This window comes from Carettochelys insculpta, chromosome 15 (assembly GCF_033958435.1).
Source record: "Carettochelys insculpta isolate YL-2023 chromosome 15, ASM3395843v1, whole genome shotgun sequence".
Taxonomy (NCBI): domain Eukaryota; kingdom Metazoa; phylum Chordata; order Testudines; family Carettochelyidae; genus Carettochelys; species Carettochelys insculpta.
Genome location: NC_134151.1, coordinates 32,416,415 through 32,436,276, shown reverse-complemented (window position 1 = coordinate 32,436,276; position 19,862 = coordinate 32,416,415). Strand labels below are relative to the sequence as shown.

Here is a 19,862-nt window from a genome sequence, read left to right as displayed (position 1 = left end):
AGAGAGAACATGGTTTGCCTTTCAGATCCCCACATGGTCCATTCCACCCTCACGCTGGCCCCCTTTCCTCCCCACATGATCCGTTCCTGCCCCACACTGGCCCCGTCTCAGCCCCCACCTCCCCCCCAACCCCAATACCTTGAAGAAGCCGATGATTCCCACGCCGTATTCCACACAATACTTGTCCAAGAGCTCCCGGTTCCAGGCGTCCAAGTTCACGTACTTAAGAATGTTCTCGTAAATGATGAGTGCGAAACGGCCCCGGTCCTTGTCGGTCAGGGTGGGCATGTCCCCCTTACCAGGGGCAATCTCAGTCCGGTACTTGAAGCGGCTGGATTCCAAGATAGCGATGATCTCCTGGCCCAGCTGAGAGTAAAGACTTTCCACGAACACCAGCACCAAGGGGTCCGTGCGGGATGAGTCAGCCACCTTGAGGGGCTTCAAGGGAAGCAGGCGAGAAGGGGCCACCTTGGGTTCATCACAGTCCGGGCCTGGGACATCCCCAGAGGGCTCCAGGCCCTTCTTCCACCCATATAAATAATACGCGGAGATGAAAACACTGAGCAGGCAGAAAGCAAAGAGCAGCAGTAGCACCACCTGAGGAGACACTTGTCGCAGACCCCTCCGGAGCTTCCCCTGAACCGTCATCCTTGCCTCCAAGAAGCCACTTCCAGTTCCTCCCCACCTCCCACCCCACCCGCCCCTCCTGTTCTCAGCCCCCTTCACAGGAGCACAGTCAAAATTGAAAGGCTAGCAGGCAGCCTGGGTGTGTGTTGGCTCTCCCAGCTGGCAGTCGGGTACCCCCCCGGTCTTTTTCATGTCACCATGGCAAATCCATTCAGAGTCCCCCAGCAGAGCGGAAACACCAGCCACCTCCTGGCATGGGCCTCGCTGCCTCTCTGGGGCCGGGCGATGGGGCGTTCCTCTCAAGGGATGCACAAGCCCGTCAGTTCCCTGTGTCCACTCATGGCGGCCCAGTGCTGCTGCAGCACCGCAGGCTCTGGCGAGAGAGAGGGAGAGAGACGGGGCGTAAACAAACAAGCCTGGAAAGAGCATAATTTCACACCCCTTGCAATCAATGCACAGAGGGAGTTGCTGAAAGTCCTCAACAGTAGGCGCTGCTGCAGAGGTGTTACTCAGATCTGTGCGCTACAGAGCCGTTCGGATGCTGCTATTTATGTCACCACTGAAACCCATTGAACAGATCACGCCCTGGGCTCATTTGCTTGCCAGTCCCCAGAATGCTTTTCTAGCTCCCAGGAGAGCTGGTGCGTTTCCTGCAGGGACAGAGCAGGGAGTGAGGGTCTGTATTTAAGAGGTGGCACAGGCCAGCCCAGGACTCGGCAACCTTTCCAAGGCGGAGCACTGAAATTTGACCTTTTGACTTCTATGGACAGTCCGAGTGCTGGTGATACTTTTTAAAGTCACTAAAAGTCCCACTTACAACAACTTCATGAATAAATAAAAGCAGATGCAGAGCTTTACCATTTAGGTGGTGGTTGGTAGCTGGGCTTTTGTTAATGTGCAGGCAGCCCGGCTCTGAGCAAGCTCCCGGCTGCATAGGGAGAAGGGTCAGGGCTGAATTCCTGCCTTGCGTGCCAATGAAAAAAATCGGTTCCCATGCCACTCTTGGCACCAGCGCCGGGGGTTGCTGGACCCTGGGCTCCTGGTTTGAGCCAACGGTGGTGAATCAAGAATTCCTGGGGTTTAATCCCAGTTCTGCTGTCGGTTCTCCGACTGACTTTGGGTAAGTCACAAACACGTGGCCCCTCTGTCTCATAATCTGTGAACTGGGAATAACGCCAGCTCCCTATTGGCCTGCCACAGGGGACATGTATGTGGTGGGAAGCTCCTCCCTGCTCAAGCTGTTCGGAGTGAAAATTTAAATGTGCCGATGTGCCCCCTTTAAAAAGCCACTCTGGCCTTGCTGTCTCAGCTCGGCCTGAGCCCAGCAACATACTGAGGTGCTAGAAAGGCAAAGCATATCCTCAAAGCATTTGACGGCCTGTTGGCGTCAGCCCTTGCCACCCGCTTCCTGCAATGGGAAGGGAGAAGCGGCACAGCCAGGGCCTGGCACAGCCAGGGATTCTTGTTCCCTAAAGTTCAGGTATTTTTAAAGAATCCTAAAAGGAGAGAAAAATGCAGAAAAAAGGTGGAGTGCTCAGAAATGCTCTTCCAATACGCTGGGGCCAGGCACAAATCTCACTTACACCAGGGCAAGTCTGGAGTGACAACTGAAATTGAGAGTTGCTCCAAGATTGCTGATTTGCATGTTGGAGCATTCTCCCCCCCTCGGCCCGCCTGGCTTATTTGTGACCTAGAACACAGGCTTGCGAAGGGTGGGAGCACACACCCTGTGTCCCAAGGTCCCAAAGCACTGCACCAACTTCACGCAGGTACACGGGTTGAATCTCTGTAGTCCGGCACCCATGGGACCTGACCGATGCTGAACCAGAGAATTTGCCAAACCATCGGAGGTCAGTGTTGTCCAGCACATCACCAACACTGCCACTGCTAGCTGGGCTCTGAGAAGACATTGAGTAAATAACAGCACAGAACACTGAGACCCAGAACTGGGGGCTGGAAACAAACTTTATGGGACTGTGGGAAACTTGGCCACCCCCAGGATAAGTGGTCATCCGGCTCACTAAAATCCTGCTGGATTACAGATGTTGCTGGACCAGAGAGGTTCAACCTCTACTGCTCAACCACAAGGAACCCCAGGACAGGAGGTGGTAGGTCACCTGGCAATCAGCTTGTTGCACAAGAGGGTGGGAGGGGCAATCCTGGCCAGGCTTGCCAGGACAACCCCCTTGCTCTGACGGAGAAGCTGGTAGCAGACAAGGCATAGATGGTTAAAGGTTTCATTCTGAAAAACACTGGCAGGAGGAGCGTAGTTCCCGTCCCATCCTGTCCCGTCCCAGCGGATGGGGAATCTGGGCTTCCTGCACGTCCGTGCAAAGGGGCGGATTGTGTGTGTATATCAGGGATGGCCAACTAGTTACAGACTAAGATCCAAAATAGCTGTAGAGCAAATGCAAAGAGCCACATATCACATATTTATTTTGATAGAGCGACCGCAGCTCCCTGTCCCAAACAAGGGACGGCTCCTCGCAGCTGCACCAAGCCCTGGGGAGCTGCTGACCCCCCTACCCCACCTGGAGCCCTGGGAAAGCAGCGGCCACTCTGACCCCCCCACCAGCCCCCGAGGGCCTAAAAACAGGACAACTCGCCCCTTTCAAAAAATAATCAGGGACATCTTCCTGGCGTCCCACATACGGGACGGATGCGCACCCGAGCTATCTAGATCGGTACAATACCTAGATACCTATCTAGATACAGATGTAAAAATAAACATGTATGTGGCTCGATGCCTTCCCTCTCCCCCAGGGCCAGCCACCCCCAGCCCTCCCCCACGCTAGCCCAATGCCCATTACGCCCAGGACTCAGTGGAGCCCTCCAGGCGCCGGGGCGCATGCGCAGAGTGGCGGTGAGCAGCCCAGGCGCGCAGCTCTGAGTAGGAGCCACATTTCATGAAGCAAAAAGCCACAGGCGTTGGCCATCCCTGGATATATGGACTGACCAATAGGCTCCCACAAGTGCTCCAGCTTATTGTCCTAGGCCCTGGGTCAGCCAGAACCCGCTCACGTGCTTTAAAGCCCGGCACGCACTGGGGTGCCTTGGCCTCTCTCTCTCTCACCAGCCAGCAGCCGCACACAAGACTGTGGCATCCCCCGGCCTCTGGCAGAAATCCACAGAGCCAAGGGCCTGGGCTGGCTTAGCTGTGGTGTGCAGCAGACTGCACTCAAACCTCACTCTCCAGGGTGCCCTCAGCCCTGCTCTGCGTGGATGAAACCTGCCTGGAGACGGCCAGGGCAGACAGAGAACTAGGTCAGTGGCTCTCCTCGGGTTTCACACCTTAGCAGGTGGATTGGGGTTATTCATAGACTCTGATGAGTCACCAGCATCGCAGGGAAGGCTTTCCCCAACAGCAAACCACCTCAGCGTCAGCGTAAACCGTTACTCGGGGGCCACCTGCCTCTGCTTTCCTCACATCCCCCAGCACAGGAACACAACAGACATCTGCAGCAGACCAGCCGATGCCATGGGCTCCCACCTAGAATGCAGAAAGCGGGGCCTGCGGAAAGGGCACAGAAACCTCCAGGGTAGGCAGCCCCACCTGCCCTGCAGCCTGGGGTGCAGCGCAGCAGACGCTGCCCTGAGCGAGTGAATGGTTGCTTTATAAATATAATTCAAAGAAATAACAGGATTAAGTCAATTGAAAAGCAACACAGATTATATGTTGCGATTTTGCCTAGTAATCCCGTCATTCCTGCCTTTGTGTGGAGCCAGGCGATTACAGACCTGCAGCTTCCAGGCTCAAATCAGACAGGAGTCCACAGGCAGCCCCTTTAACAAGCGTACTGCACTAATCCAGGTGCTGTCTGGACTTGTCTACACTATGGCAAGAGGCATGACTGCAGACTGTGTAAGCACTGACCAATGCTAGTTTACATAATACCAGCAGGAACATCTGAGCTCTTATTCCTGTTAGATTTGCCCACCAGCAACTGATCTGCTCCACTGAGACTGGCCCTCAAACTAGCTTTGATCTGTATCAGAGGTAGCTCAGTTACGTCTACACCTACTGCACTAACACGTCCTGATTGCAGCGTAGTCCTGTGTCCCTTGTAAATGGGGATACACATCTCAGAACTGGAAGGGACCTCCAGAGGTCACTGAGTCCAGCCCCCTGCCCTCTCAGGAGGCCCAAGCACCATCCCTGGTAGATTTTTTGATTGTTTGTTTGCTCGTTTGTCTATTTAATCTATTTGCCCCAGACTCCTAAACAGCTTCCTCACGGATTGAGCTCACAACCCTGGGTTTAGCAGGCCAATGCTCAAACCACTGAGCTACCTCTCCCCCAGCGGTTGGGCAGCTGCCCAGGAGAGATTCAGGTGCCACCCAGCTGATTAGCAGAGCGCCCCCAGCCAGCAGCCCGTGTTTTTGTTGGTGGTGCACACCCGTGCATGACTTGGTGCATATAAAATTTATTCCACACATGGATGGGAAAAAATTAGCAGGCACATTGATGTACTCCACCCTTTACTCCCCCACCCACCTCCCAATGGGAGTGTACCCCCATTTCTTACACAATCACCACAAGATTTTGGCCCTGAAAGCCAGACTGATTGGAACTCCCAAGCCAAGGGGTCAGATGAGCAGAAGAGAGCGAGCTAAGCAGCGAAGGATGTAAAATAAAGCAACCTTGCCCCATCTTCAGGCTTCCCAGTGCCTAAGAGACACCAGCCTGGATTTCCTTATTCATCAGGAAGTGGGCACGCACACATCTAAGGGAGCCAGAGCTGCGCTGCCTTCCACCAGGCCTCTGAATGCCTCTCTTCCTGTGCAACAGGCCCATGAGACGCGAGTCAGAAATAGACCAGAACGGGGCCCTAAGAGCTGATGTCTTGGCAATTCATGAGAAATCAGAAAAATCAATCAAATTCTGTCTCTCTTGCTCACAACACCCACTCCCAGCTCTGGCAGAAAGACAGAGCAACTAGAAACAGAGCCAACCTGCTGGAATATAAAAGGGCAGAGTCTGTACCCCTAAGCAACGAGAAACACTTCTTTGCCACCCTAGCCCGTTAGTTACCAAGCAAGAGAAATGCAGCTTTCCCCATTCACTGCTCCACACCCCCTCACTGTCCCCACTCCTTTCCTTGGTCTCTCTGCAGAGCGCAGCTTTCCTGCTGAATACATTGCAAGGATCAAAGACTCCAGGTAACTGGCTATGTCCCCAGTGCAGGTCAGAACTGCTGGGTTGCATAACCCAGATTCAGAGATGGCCGGCTTTGCTCACCCAGCATGTAAAGGATTGGTCTTTCACTCCTCCCCAGCTTCAGCCTCTTTGTCCCCCTCTCTGCTTTGCCTTTCGCATAGCAGAACAAACTGCCCTGGGCCACATGCCCCAGACACACCAGTGAGGAAATGCTGAGGACACAGCTCTGCAGGTTGGGCTGTGCAGCAGAGACACACACACCTGGGTGAGGCTAGCCCAGGTGCTCAGGCATCCCTGCCACTCACCCCTCTGCAGTGCAGGCACACTGAGCACAGGGATTCTGTTACAGGTCAGAGAGCAGGAGAGAGAGCAGAAAAGCAGGAGATTGTGGTGCCTCGCTGCCCTTCCTCACCTTATCAGCAGCGTTCCCTGTAACCTGAGCACTTGGGTGGCCACCCAGGAGAGATTCAGGTGCCGCCCAGCTGATTAGCAGAGCGCCCACAGCCAGCAGCCTGTGTTTCTACTGGTGAGCCTTGGTGCACAGAACATTTATTCTACTCATGGATGGAAGAAAAAGAGAGGTAACATTGCTTGTCAGCCCATACAGTTGGCTTTGCAACATTCATTTTCATCTTCACAAAAAGAAAGGTTACTCACCGTAGTAACAGTGGTTCTTCGAGATGTGTCCCCGTGGGTGCTCCACATTAGGTGTCGGGCTTACCCGGCACCGCAGATCGGATCTTCCAAGCAGTTTCTGCCGGACCGCGCATGCGCCGGTGCGCGCCGCTCCCTTGCACACTCCTGGCCACGTGCGCGATCCGGTCCCCGCCAGTTCCTTGACCAACCGCCTCGGATGCTCCTGCAAAACACTAAACAGGGATCCGAAGCGGGGAGGATGGGCGGGTAGTGGAGCACCCACGGGGACACATCTCGAAGAACCACCGTTACCGGTGAGTAACCTTTCTTTCTTCTTCGAGTGTCCCCGTGGGTGCTCCACATTAGGTGACTACCCAGCAGTAACCCAAGATAGGAGGTGGGTAATCGGATTATGTGCAGCTTGTCCCCGAGAGGACCGCTGTCGAGAAACGGGTATCCTCTTGGAATACCCTGTGAAGGACGTAATGTTTGGCGAAGGTGTCATAGGATGACCAGGTCACTGCTCTGCAAATGTCTTTTACCGCAACGCCCTTGAAAAAGGCTGTTGATGCTGCCACCCCCCTAGTGGAGTGAGCCCTGGGAGTGGCCAATAAAGGAGTCTTTTTGAGTTCATAGCACATTTTTATGCAAGATACGATGTGCTTCGAGATTCTCTGCGAAGAGAGACATTCTCCTTTTGATTTGGGAGCGATAGAGACTAGGAGTCTATCCGTTTTCCGGAAGGACTTGGTCCTGTCTACATAGAAAGCTAGCGCCCTCCTCACGTCCAGGTGGTGTAGGCGCACCTCTTTGTTAGAGTTATGAGGCTTTGGATAAAACGAGGGTAAAATGATAGGTTCGTTAGTATGAAACTCAGAAGAAACTTTAGGAACAAAGGCTGGATGCAGCCGTATGGTTACCGCCTCCTTGGAAAAAACAGCGCAGGGTGGCGTTGCCATAACTGCCGCAAGCTCGCTCACCCTGCGAGCTGACGTGATTGCGAGAAGAAAGGTCGTCTTTATCGTAAGGAGGCGGAGGGAAACCGTGGCCAAAGGCTCGAACGGTGGTCCCATTATCGCATTAAGCACCAGGTCCAAGTTCCACGAAGGTGGAAGCGGTTTCCGAGGGGGGTATAGGTTTACCAACCCGTTGAGGAACCTGGTAACCTTGGGATGGGCGAACACCGTGTGCCCTTCCTCTTCGTGTCTGAACACCGAAATGGCGTCAAGGTGGACCTTTAACGAGGATAGTGAGAGTCCTCCTCTCTTGAGGTCCAGTGAATACTCTAATATCACAGGTATAGGCACCGAAAGGGGGGCTAGATGTTTGGTAGAACACCATGCCGTGAAGCAAGTCCATTTCTGCTTGTAGGTCTTCCTGGTGGAAGTCCTCCTGCTACTGTCTAGGACTTGCTGCACTTCCTCCGTACATGTGCTCTCTAGGGAGCTGAGCCATGGATTAACCACGCTTGTAGTCGCAGGCCTTGGGGGTGCGGATGCACTATGGACCCCTGGGCTTGCGTGAGCAGATCTGGCGCCACCGGAAGGGGCATTGGTGGCCGGTCCGACATGCGCAGGAGTAGGGGGAACCATTGCTGTCGATCCCACGTTGAGACTATCAGGATCATTCAGGCTCCTTCCCTCCTGGCTTTCTGCAACACTTTGTGGATGAGCACTGTGGGAGGGAAAGCGTAAAGCAGGGGGCCCCTCCAGGAGATCGCGAAAGCGTCCCCCAAGGACCCCCGTCCCAGTCCTGCCCTGGAGCAGAATCGTGGGCACTTCTTGTTGTGTTGAGTAGCAAACAGGTCTATCTGGGGAAAAACCCCATGCCTGAAAAATCGGTCGCAGCAGATCGGGACGGATCTGCCACTCGTGCGTGAGTGCGAAACGCCTGCTCAGCTGCTCTGCCTTCACATTGTGAGCGCCTGGTAAGTACGAGGCTTTCAAGGTTATATTGTTGGCGATGCAGCAGTTCCACAACCGGACTGCTTCCGCACATAAGGCACGGGACCGAGCTCCTCCTTGCCGATTTATATAAAACATGGTGGAGGTATTGTCTGTACTGATCCCGACTACTTTGCCTTGTATATGGTCTCGTAAGCGTCTGCAGGCGTTGAACACTGCTCTGAGCTCCAGTATATTTATGTGCAGTGACTGCTCCGTGGAGGACCACAGCCCTTGCGTCACCTCTTCGCCCATGTGTGCTCCCCACCCTATGAGGGAGGCATCTGTAGTAAGAAAAAACGATGTGTGTGGTTGGTGGAAGGGTACCCCTGTTCGCACGTTCTCGGGGTTTACCCACCATTGCAGGGATTTGCGCACCTCTGTCGTGGGCGACGCCACCCTGTGAACGGTGTGTGCTGCCGGTTTGTATACGTTCGCCAGCCAGTGCTGCATGCTGCGCATGTGTAACCTGGCGTTCTGTACTACGAACGTCGCTGCTGCCATGTGGCCCAGCAGCTGTAAGCACGTCAGAACCGGCACCATAGGGCTGAAGGTGATGACTTGCACAAGGGAGCCGATGGCCCGAAAGCGAGTCTCTGGTAGATACACTGTCACTGTAATAGAGTTTATGAGTGCCCCTATGAACTCTATGTCCTGTGTGGGGTCTATCTTTGATTTTGTCAGATTGATAACCAGGCCGAGCGAAGAGAACGTGCCTGCTGTGACGCGTATCATGCGTAGTACCTCCTCCTTCGAGGCCCCTTTGAGTAGGCAGTTGTCCAGATACTGGAATATAAATACGCCCTGTCTGTGCAGGTAGGCTGACACCACTGCCAAGGTCTTGGTGAAGACTCTGGGGGCCGAGGAGAGGCCAAACGGTAGGACCTTGTATTGAAAATGTTCTTTGCCTACCATGAACCGGAGGAATCGTCGGTGAGCCGGATGGATAGTTATGTGAAAATACGCGTCTTGTAAGTCGAGGGCTGCGAACCAATCTCCATCGTCTAGTGCCGTAAGGATGGAGGCGATTGTGATCATCCGAAAGCGTTGCTTGCGCAGGTACCAGTTGAGGCCTCAAAGATCTAAGATGGGCCTCCGGCCTCCTGTCTTTTTCTCTGTGAGGAAGTACCTCGAGTAGAACCCTCTCCCCTGCAGTTGCTCCGGCACTCTTTCCACTGCCCCTATGAGCATGAGATGGTCTACCTCCTGCTCGAGCCTCGCTACGTGGGAGGCCTCCTGGAGGTGGGGCCTGGGTGGAGGTCGTGGCGGTGGGAGCGACTGGAAGGGGATGGCGTACCCCATGGCTATGATCTCCAGCACCCATTTGTCTGTGGTGATCCTTTGCCACTGGTTATAGAATGGTCGGAGGCGATGGTGGAATAACCGCTTTGGATGACCTTGTGCGATGGTAGTGATGGCGCAGCCCTGGATCTGTGTGTCAAACTTGTGGCCTTTGGCCCTGCCCCGAGGACGCACGGCTCTGTTGGGAACGTCGCCTGGGAGTTCCGTACTGCTGGTGCTGTTTATGTCGCCCTTGCTCGTAGCCCCTGTGGTACTGGGGACGCTGTTGCTGGTACTGGTACCGTCTTTGTTGAGGGTAGTACTTTTTCTTTCTGTATGGAGGGGTGTAAATCCCCAGGGTCCTAAGTGTGGCTCTTGAATCTTTACTGGAATGAAGGACCGAGTCAGTTGATTCAGCGAACAGCTTCTGCGAGTCGAAGGGAAGATCGACGATCTTTGCCTGCAGATCCCTCGGTATACCCGAAGTCTGGAGCCAGGACTCCCTTCGCATCACCACTGCCGTAGCTGTGGAGCGTGCTGCTGTGTCCGCAACATCCAGGGCGATCTGAACTCCCGTCCTCGAGGCCGTGTAGCCTTCTTGCACGATGGCCTTGAGCACCGGTTTCTTGCACTCTGGAAGCGAGTCCATGAGGGAGGTTAACCTAGTGTAGTTGTCGAAATTGTGGTTCGCTAGATGCGCTGCGTAATTTGCCATTCGCAACAGTAGAGTGCAGGAGGAGTAGACCTTTCTGCCGAACAGCTCTAGCTTCTTGGCATCTTTGTCTGTTCCCCCGTGTTGCGATGACTCCACCACCAAGGAATTTGGTTGTGGGTGGCTGAACAGGAACTCCATGCCCTTCGCCGGCACAAAGTATTTCTTATCCGCTCTCTTGTGGACAGGCGGAATAGTCGCAGGGATCTGCCATATCGTAGTAGCGGACTCCAAGATTGCTTCATCAAGCGGTATTGCTATTTTGGAGGAGGCCGGAGGTCTCAGATTTTTGAGGAGCTTATGGTGTTTCTCTTGCACCTCTGCTGTCTGGATGCCTTGCGTGAAGGCCACCCTTTTAAACAGCTCTTGAAACTCTTTGAGATCGTCCGGAGGATGGACGTCCCCCGGGGCCGTAGCCTCAGCCGGGGAGGAGAGCGAGGAACCACTAGGATACGCCTCTCTGGACCCTTCCGGTTCCTGTTGGTGATGGTACATCCGCTCGCTGGAAGCTTGCAAGGGAAAATCTTGGGGTTCCATAACCAGTTCCCCCTGAGATACTCGAGTCTCTGTCCCCGTTCACGATTGCCCTTGGGGATACGGGACCGTCTGTGGGGATCTTTCCCTGGTAGATTGCCGGTGGTGTCTATGCCCCGCATGACAGGGGCGACCATGGCAGCACGGGCACTGCTCTTGGGAAGGTGACCTGGACCACTCCCTTGGTGCATACCCTCTGCGTCTGGGGGAGCGAGATCGTCGAGAGACCTGGGACACTGGAGAGAGCGATTTGTGATAGTACTCCAGCGGCTCAAACCCCAGGAAGGGTGAAGGTCGTCCCAGCCAGGGCGAGGCTGGTTGTAAAAATGGAGACAGGGGCTCCAGGTAGGCTAGGGGGGACCCCTGCCTCCTAGTTGGAGTCTGCAGCATGAGCAGAGGGCTGAGAGAAAGCAACTCTGCAGCCCTGTCTGGAGAGGGGCTGCGGTGCCTTGTTTTGTGTGCAGCCTTCCCCCTCCCTTGAGGGGGTAGCTCCGCCCCCTGACGTGTAGGGGATCTCGGCCCCGTCCGCACCGTGCTTGGCACGCTTATGGGCGGTGCCGCACGGGCGGTGTCCTCCGGTGCCTGCAGGCTGCGTGCCTGCGCGCTCTGCACTGCCGGTTCCCCGGGGTCGGTGCCGCTGCTTGCGGTGCCGCCGGTACCGGCGCTTGTTTAGCCACCGCCCTGCCTGCGGTGCGGGGCGGCTGTTTGATTATCGGAGGCTGAGACGCTTCCACGTGGCTCTCGGTGCCACCGCCGATCAGCTGTTGCTGCGGCTGGGGGCTGTGTGCTCCTCCCGTCCCGCTCGCTGTTGCTGCCGGCAGGGATCGGGCTGGGGAGACTTTCCTCCGTTTTTGCGCTGATGGGGTGAGGGAGGCGGCTTTCCTTTTATGGGCCCCGGAGGGTCCCTCCTGCTGCGGCCACTCCGGCACGTCTGGCTGGAGGGCCTTGTCGAAGAGCAGCATTTCAAGCCGCATCTCCCTTTCCTTCCATGCTCTGGCTGTTAATTTTGCACAAAAGGAGCATTTCTGCGTGACATGGGACTCCCCCAGGCACCTTATGCAGTGACTGTGCCCATCAGATGCTGGCATTGCCTCTCCGCAAGACTCACATTCCTTGAATCCTGAATAGGACATTGTTGGTGAGTCTTTCAGTTGTTAATGGGGTACTTAGCACCTTCTCTGTGCTGTTTTCCCCCTCTCCGATAGCCTGCCGCGGCAGGAAGGCTAATGGCCCTAGGCTCCTGGCCTCCGGTGCGCCGCTTGTTACTAGGACTGGACTGAATGCCGTCCCGCTTGTTGTTTCTTTTTTTTTTTTTTTTTGAAAATAACAACTAGCTAACTTAACAGTAGCCTAAGAACTTGAAAACTTTAAAGAAAAACAGTTAAAACCATTGAATACGCTAACTTGGCCGTAGCCTAGTCGGATTCTGTCTGCAGCCGACGGCGGTTAAGAGGAACTGGCGGGGACCGGATCGCGCACGTGGCCAGGAGCACGCAAGGGAGCGGCGCGCACCGGCGCATGCGCGGTCCAGCAGAAACTGCTTGGAAGATCCGATCTGCGGCGCCGGGCGAGCCCGACACCTAATGTGGAGCACCCACAGGGACACTCGAACAACAACTGCAAGGAGCCAGACATGGGCAGCCTGTTAGCAACCAACCATTTGTCTGTCCTTGTTTCTGCATGTCCTGCGTGCCTCAGGTTTAAGTAGAAGCCTCTTCAGAGCAAAGGTCTTGTCTTCCTGCCAGCACGTAAACCCCATGTATCCCTTGCTCAAGCCAGCATGGTCAAGCCAGGCGCCAAGGGGTGGCTGCAAGAATACCAGGGCTAATGCAGGGCACCCTTTGGGTCAGCTTGACAGGAGGCAACTCCAATATAAAGGCACACAACAGAACACTGTCCTGTAAGCCCAGCTCAGCAACTCTGTCCTGCCGGGGTATCCCAGGGCGACTGCAACCACTGTTTCAGTAACACGAGTGCCGTCACCGTTTAAACAAATTCCTCCGCAAAAGCAGAATGACACTTAGCACTTTTAATCTCCCACGTGCTTATCCGGCATTCGTCAACTATGAAACCCCCTCGCTTCTGGCAAACAGAAAATGCGTCGGCCCTGTATGGTGATGGGAAACACACACAGGCACCCTCACTCGCTATCTCTAGATCTATATTTGTCCAGAGACAGACAGAAATGGAACAATTTATCAAGTCACCCGTCTCGGACCTGCCAGCATTTCCTCCTCGATTTCTTTCATCAGGCAAGATCGAACCATTGCAACCAGCCTCCTCCTGCCATTCCCCATGTTCCTCTTGCACGGAAGAAAGTCACAAGTCCTTGTTCATGACATCAGAGTTCCCATGGCTACAGGCTGCGAAGTGACAGCCAACTGATTTAACGTGGATGCACAGAGAGGCAGCGAAGGAGACAGTGACGGGACGAGATTATGCATTTGTCTTTAATCACCTGCGAGAAAGGGACAGGGAGAGGGAGCGTCCCACTCAGATTAGCCTTTGGAGGGTGCTCTCGTTACCATGCAGTGCTTTAAGGACTCACTTCGTTCTTAATTCGCTGTTTCCAACAATCAGCCACCAGACTCTGGACACTGACAGCTGCTGCCTTGGTGGAATTTTCCATCTCCTCATTACACAGGCACACTCAACGCAACTACACACAAGTAGCCGGCTAGATGCATCGGGCTTGTGATGGTGCCGTTGGAATGGCTATGTCACAGCGTGTCGGGGGGGCGCTGTCACCAGGCCCTGCAGCCCATCCACAGTTAGATGAGACTCATTTACCAGGAAGAAAAGAAGGTTTTATTGGGAAACAAGGGAAGAGTATAGAACAGACTTGTCAGCACAGAAATCAGGGGCTGTCCGTAAAATCCATCTTGGGGACAGGAGGCCCAGAGGGGGTCCACAAGCCAGGCCCCAGCCCCCCTTCCTCTCTCTCCAGCCAGATGAGACTGCCCGGCTTCACAGCTCAGCTCCAGTTCAGACCAGGCAGGCCCCTTCCTCCTTCCTGTGTCCTGTTTCCCTGGGGAAGAAAGGTATCACCTGGTTGCCGAGGTTACAAATAGCCATGGAGACCCATTGTGTACCTGTGAGAAGTCATCACACGGAAACTCCCTTCACCGCTATGCACTGATGCTGTGCCCAGGGAAACTGAGGCACACACCTCATGTTGTTACAGGACAGTAAGAAACACATGCAACCTGACCGGGGAATAAAACCCTCACACCCACCCCACTTCGCCACAGGCTACAAGAGGCCTGGCTAGTGCTCAGGTATGCAGGCACAAGCGAGAGCAGAACCATCCCGGGTAGCCCATTGGCTTTGCCCAGGCAGGTCTTTTAAGGCACCACGTAACCAGGAATCAGGTGAACTGGGCTCCATCCCTGGGCTCTCCCTCGGAGGCCTGGCAGAGTCACATTTTCAAACACGCCTGGGAACTCTGGACTGTGGGTCCCTAATGCGAGAGGCCAGAAGCCTGGCTTTTGGAGGCACAAGTATTGGGTGAACCCTGCGAAGCCCATGGGGTGCTGAAGGCTTCCAAGTTGGGTGGAGCTGTGGGTGCTCAGTGCCTCTGAAAACTCAGCCCCCGAGTGGGAGCTACAAAGCGAGCTGCCCAAAACCAGAAACTCCTGCAGGCATTTGGGCACATGAACACACGCTGGCTCTGGCACCTTCATGCCTCGGTTTCACCATTTGTAAGACACGATGCTTTCCTCATCTCAGAAGACTGTCCGGGAGCAAAACCTGTTCGGGTTAGCAGGGATGCAGCACTGTGCGGGCATACCAGCAAGGAAAAAGCCGTTCTGCTACATGCAAGAATACACCTGCTAACTCGGATGCTGTGCGCTCTCTTACAGTTAATAAGCCCATCACTGTACTACCCATAAACACAGAGGAGCAGATACAGATCAAGGACCGAGAAGGTGCATTCTGCAAGTCAACTGGTTCAACCACAGAGTTTACAAGGAGTAAAAGGGTGAAATCCTGACTCCACTGAAGTCAATGGGAATTTTATCATTGATTTCTATGGGCTGCAAGTCACCATTTATCTTAAACGAACAGACAATAATTTAAAAAAAAAAAATCACCCTCCTCTGCAAAGTTTGACTTTCTGCTATTTCTTGCAGCTGCTAAAATTACCGCGAGAGATTAAAAGAACACCAAATATTTCTTTCAGTCTGTTTACTCTGTGCTTTCGGCAGCATTGTGGCCTGGTCGGTATCTCCTGTTTGCATGGGTCTGTCACATGGCAGGCAAGAAAGCATTTTTTTTTTTTTAAAAGGAAAGTTGTGGTTTTGGGGCCACAAAAGCTGGCAGGCGGATGCTCAGGTCAGTGCAGCACCTGAAAACACTTGGTCTGTTTTTAAAAATGAGGCGAAGAGGTCCTTTTAAACAGCAGCTGGTTATTAAATACACACGATCAAAAACTAGGTTGAAATATGATCTCGGGGGAATCAAACCACAGGGACGTTACGTTTCGTAGATATGTGCTAGGTCTGTAATATGCACCCAGTGTCGGGACCTGGATTACACATGATGCTGTGGAAAGGAGTAACTGCAACTCATCATCTGAGCAGATATCCATTCTGTGCTCCCTGCAAAAGCCCATTCATGCCTTTGATCCTATCCCTCCCCACCTGCTTTCTGCTTTGGTCAGAGAAGGCTTGCAGTAGAACCTGGTACTCTTACCAAGCCCACCTCCCCAAACATTACAGATCACAGGGCAGGGAATCTCTAGTCTTTAGGGCTTCACCGCCCAAGGACAGAACTCTTCATCAGACAGCCGAGTTCTGCTCCTGGGGGGATTACGAAGCAAGAACAATGAGCCAGAAAGCTGGATTAAATGGGGGAAAAGAATAAAATAAAACCCTACCCCCGTGCGACCCAGCATGCGGGGAAGCACCATTCATACTGCTCAGTTGTGGTACCCTGAAGGCTGGTGGTTTGCCACTATATATAACACAGCTCCTCCTAATCGGAGAGCTCTGACAAACAGCATTACAGTCAGACCGGCGTTCTGGGAATACCTTCCCCCGCCCCCAACACTGCCAGCCAGCATCCATGTGCCATCATGAAACATTAACCCAGAGCTCCAAACTCACTCCTGCCTGGTCGTCTTCCTTTGTGATCCGGGACAAGATCACTGCTTTTCTTGGGCTCGCCATCAGAGAAAAGGGGTGGGAGATGCACCACACGAGGGTTAAAGGGATGTGGTGGGGAGGCAGGGAATGGAAAACTACTGATGGCAGAGACAGAAAACGCTCTCCGTTTTGTGAGAAATTAAACACAAAGAATGAAAAGCGGCCACCTCCTCTTTGCCTGCTGCTCACATCCAGCTCAGAGTCACTCCCCTGAATCGACAGCCGCTCTCTTAAAAAAAAAAAAAAAAAATCACACTAAAAGAAAAGGAAATAAGCAGGCACAGCCAGGCAAAGGCAGGCTCTCGGGAGCAGCAGCTGGGTGTCTTCATGTGTCCACAATGGACAATGACTCCACCAACTGGCTCTGAACTCTCCCAGCTCTGAGCACTGCAAAGATCCTTCTGTCCCGCACCCTGGGGAAAAAGGCAGGGCCTAGCACAGCAACAGTTTTCAATCAGAGGCCACGTGCTCACCCAGCAGCTGAGTGCTTGGGCAGCCCCCCTGGAGAGATTCAGGTGCTGCCCAACTAATTAGAGTGCCCACAGCCACCCACAGGGGGCAGCGTGTGTTTCTATTGGTGGTGTACCTCTGCACATGGCTTGGTGCACATAACAAAATTCATTCCACCCATGCATAGTAAAAATTAGAGGGAACCTTGCCACCCCGTCATATCTACTATGGAGAAGAGACTGGGGCTTCCCAATCTCATCCCAAAGGGGACAGAGGTGAGAAAACCCCAATGTCCTGTGAGCCTGAGCAGCGTGAATGGGATCCCCGCTGAGGAAGACAGTAAGGAGAGCTCTCCAAGCTGGATAAAAGGAGTCAAGAGAACATGAATGGGAGTATTGTGTCTGGTTCTGGGCACCACATTTCAAGAAAGATGTGGAGAAATTGGAGAAGGTTCAGAGAAGAGCAACAAGAACAATTAAAGGTCTAGAGAACATGAGCTATGAGGGAAGACTGAAAGAACTGGGCTTGTTTGGTTTAAAAATGGGAAGACTTACAGGGCACATGATAGCAGTTTTTTAAGTACCTAAAAGAGGGTTACGAGGAGGAGGGAGAAAAATTGTTTTCCTTGGCCTCTGAGGATAGGACAAGGAGCAGTGGGCTTAAACTGCAGCCAGGGAGGTTTAGGTTGGACATTAGGAAAAACTTCCTAACTCTCAGGGTGGTTAAACATTGGAATAAATTGCCATGGGAGGTTGTGCAATCTCCATCACTGGAGATATTTATGAGCAGGTTAGACAGACACCTCTCGGGATGATCTAGATCAGGGTTTCCCAAATGTTACACAGTTGGGACCCGGCTCTTTCAGTACCTTTTTGGCAGCCCAAAAATATAAATGCATATAAGAAAAAAAAAGAATGATAAATGAAGGAATTTTCACTGTTTCTTATTTATTCACAATAACAATAGCACCGAGCGATAATTTGTACATTTTCTAAGGAACGGTATTTCCACACACCCCCACCCCCAAGGACTGGTACTGGGCTGCGGACCACACTTTGGGAAAACGCTGGCCTAGATGGTGCTCAGTCCTGTCATGATGGCAGAGAACTGGACTCGATGGCCTCTCGAAGTCCCTTCCAATTGTACAGTTCTATGAAACTGCTGGCTCTGTTTTAATTTCCCATGGCTTTGTACCGTGAAAGCCACAGCCCTGCTACCTGCGCGGTGTTCCCACATCTCCTCTGCACATGCGCCAAGTTATGAGGACTGGTCTAGGGGTAGGGTTAGAAGTTGAAATAAAAAAAAAGAACAAGTTAAAAATCACCTAGGAAAATTAGATGTCTGCACGTCACCAGGGCCTGATGAAATACACCCTAGAATACTCAAGGAGCTGATAGAGGAGGTATCTGAGCCTTTATCTATCATCTTTGGAAAATCATGGGAGACAGGAGAGATTCCAGAAGACTGGAAAAGGGCAAATATAGTGCCCATCTATAAAAAGGAGAATAAGAATAACCCAGGAAACTACAGACCAGTCAGCTTAACTTCAGTGCCAGGAAAGATAATGGAGCAGGTAATTAAAGAAATCATCTGCAAGCACTTGGAAGGTGGTAAGGTTATAGGGAACAGCCGGCATGGGTTTGTAAAGAATAAGTCTTGTCAAACCAATCTGATAGCTTTCTTTGATAGGATAACGAGCCTTGTGGATAGGGGAGAAGTGGTAGATGTGGTATACCTAGACTTTAGTAAAGCACTTGATACAGTCTTTCATGATATTCTTATTAAAAAACTAGGCAAATACAATTTAGATGAGGCTGCTATAAGGTGGGTGCATAACTGGATGGATAACCATACCCAGGGAGTAGTTCTTAATGGTTCTCAATCCTGCTGGAAAAGTATAACAAGTGGGGTTCCGCAGGGTCTGTGTTAGGACCGGTTCTGTTCAATGTCTTCATCAATGATTTAGATATTGGCATAGAAAGTACGCTTATTAAGTTTGCAGATGATACCAAGTTGGGAGGGGTTGCAACTGCTTTGGAGGATAGGGTCATAATTCAAAATGATCTGGATAAATTGGAGAAATGGTCTGAGGTAAACAGGATGAAGTTTAATAAGGACAAATGCAAAGTGCTCCACTTGGGAAGGAACAATCAGTTTCACACATACAGAATGGGGAGAGACTGTCTAGGAACGACTACAGCAGAAAGGGATCTAAGGGTTATAGTGGACCACAAGCTAAATATGAGTCAGTGTGATGCTGTTGCAAAAAAAGCAAACATGATTCTGGGCTGCATTAACAGGTGTGTTGTGAACAAGACACGAGAAGTCATTCTCCCGCTCTACTCTGCGCTGGTTAGGCCTCAGCTGGAGTATTGTGTCCAGTTCTGGGCACTGCAGTTCAGGAAAGATGTGGAGAAACTAGAGAGGGTCCAGAGAAGAGCGACAAGAATGATTAAAGGTCTAGAGAATGTGACCTATGAAAAAAGGTTGAAAGAATTGGGCTTGTTTAGTTTGAAAAAGAGAAGATTGAGGGGAGACATGATAGCAGTTTTCAGGTATCTAAAAGGGAGTCACAAGGAGGAGGGAGAAAACTTGTTCTTCTTGGCCTCTGAGCACAGAACAAGAGGCAACGGGCTTAAACTGCAGCAAGGGAGATTTAGGTTGGACATTAGGAAAAAGTTCCTATCTGTCAGGGCGGTCAAACAGTGGAATAAGTTGCCAAGGGAGGTTGTGGAATCTGCATCGCTGGAGATATTTAAGAACAGGTTAGATAGACGTCTATCAGGGATGGTTTAGATAGTATTTGGTCCTGCCATTGGGGCAGGGGGCTGGACTCAATGGCCTCTCAAGGTCCCTTCCAGTCCTAGTGTTCTATGATTCTACACTGCAACAACCCATAGGAGCAGGAACCAAGTCCCAGACTCAGTTCGAGGGCTGGTTTCAAAGCAAAGGAAGGACTTCTGCTTAACTCCTTTCAAACATAAAACTCCACCTGCAATGGTTTCCAACTGGACCTGGCTGGCTGGCATGGATGGGGATGCTTTAACATAAAGCACTGGGGCAAATGGCCCCTTAACACCAGCATTTCTTAAACCATGTTCCAGGGAACACCAGTGTTCCACGAACAACTCACTGGTGTGCTGCAGCCGCACAGCGACTAGCAACAAGTGCAGCATATGGAGATATTTTCTGCTATTAAAACTAGATACGATGCGACTTCTTCATTGCTGCAATACCCGATTGAATGCCTTCATTTTGCGATTGCTGTCGATGTTGCTGGTTGGGGTCCCTCCCTGCCCCCGCTGCCCGCTGTTTGAGCTGATGACCATTTTTCATTTTTGAAAAAGTTTTCCACAGATGTTCCACATAAAATG

General features: G+C 52.5%; 1 protein-coding gene across 3 annotated transcripts in view; it reads right to left on the bottom strand.

The window, feature by feature from the left end:
* The window catches only part of NDST1 (N-deacetylase and N-sulfotransferase 1), a 72,366-nt gene that overhangs the window by 25,454 nt on the left and 27,050 nt on the right, over nucleotides 1-19,862 (bottom strand). For all 3 annotated transcript variants that reach the window (XM_075009401.1, XM_075009402.1, XM_075009400.1), the window contains one exon: nucleotides 139-1,000. In XM_075009401.1, the coding sequence (XP_074865502.1) occupies nucleotides 139-648 (510 nt within the window). In that variant the 5' untranslated portion in view covers nucleotides 649-1,000. The remainder of the gene's footprint in view (nucleotides 1-138; nucleotides 1,001-19,862) is intronic.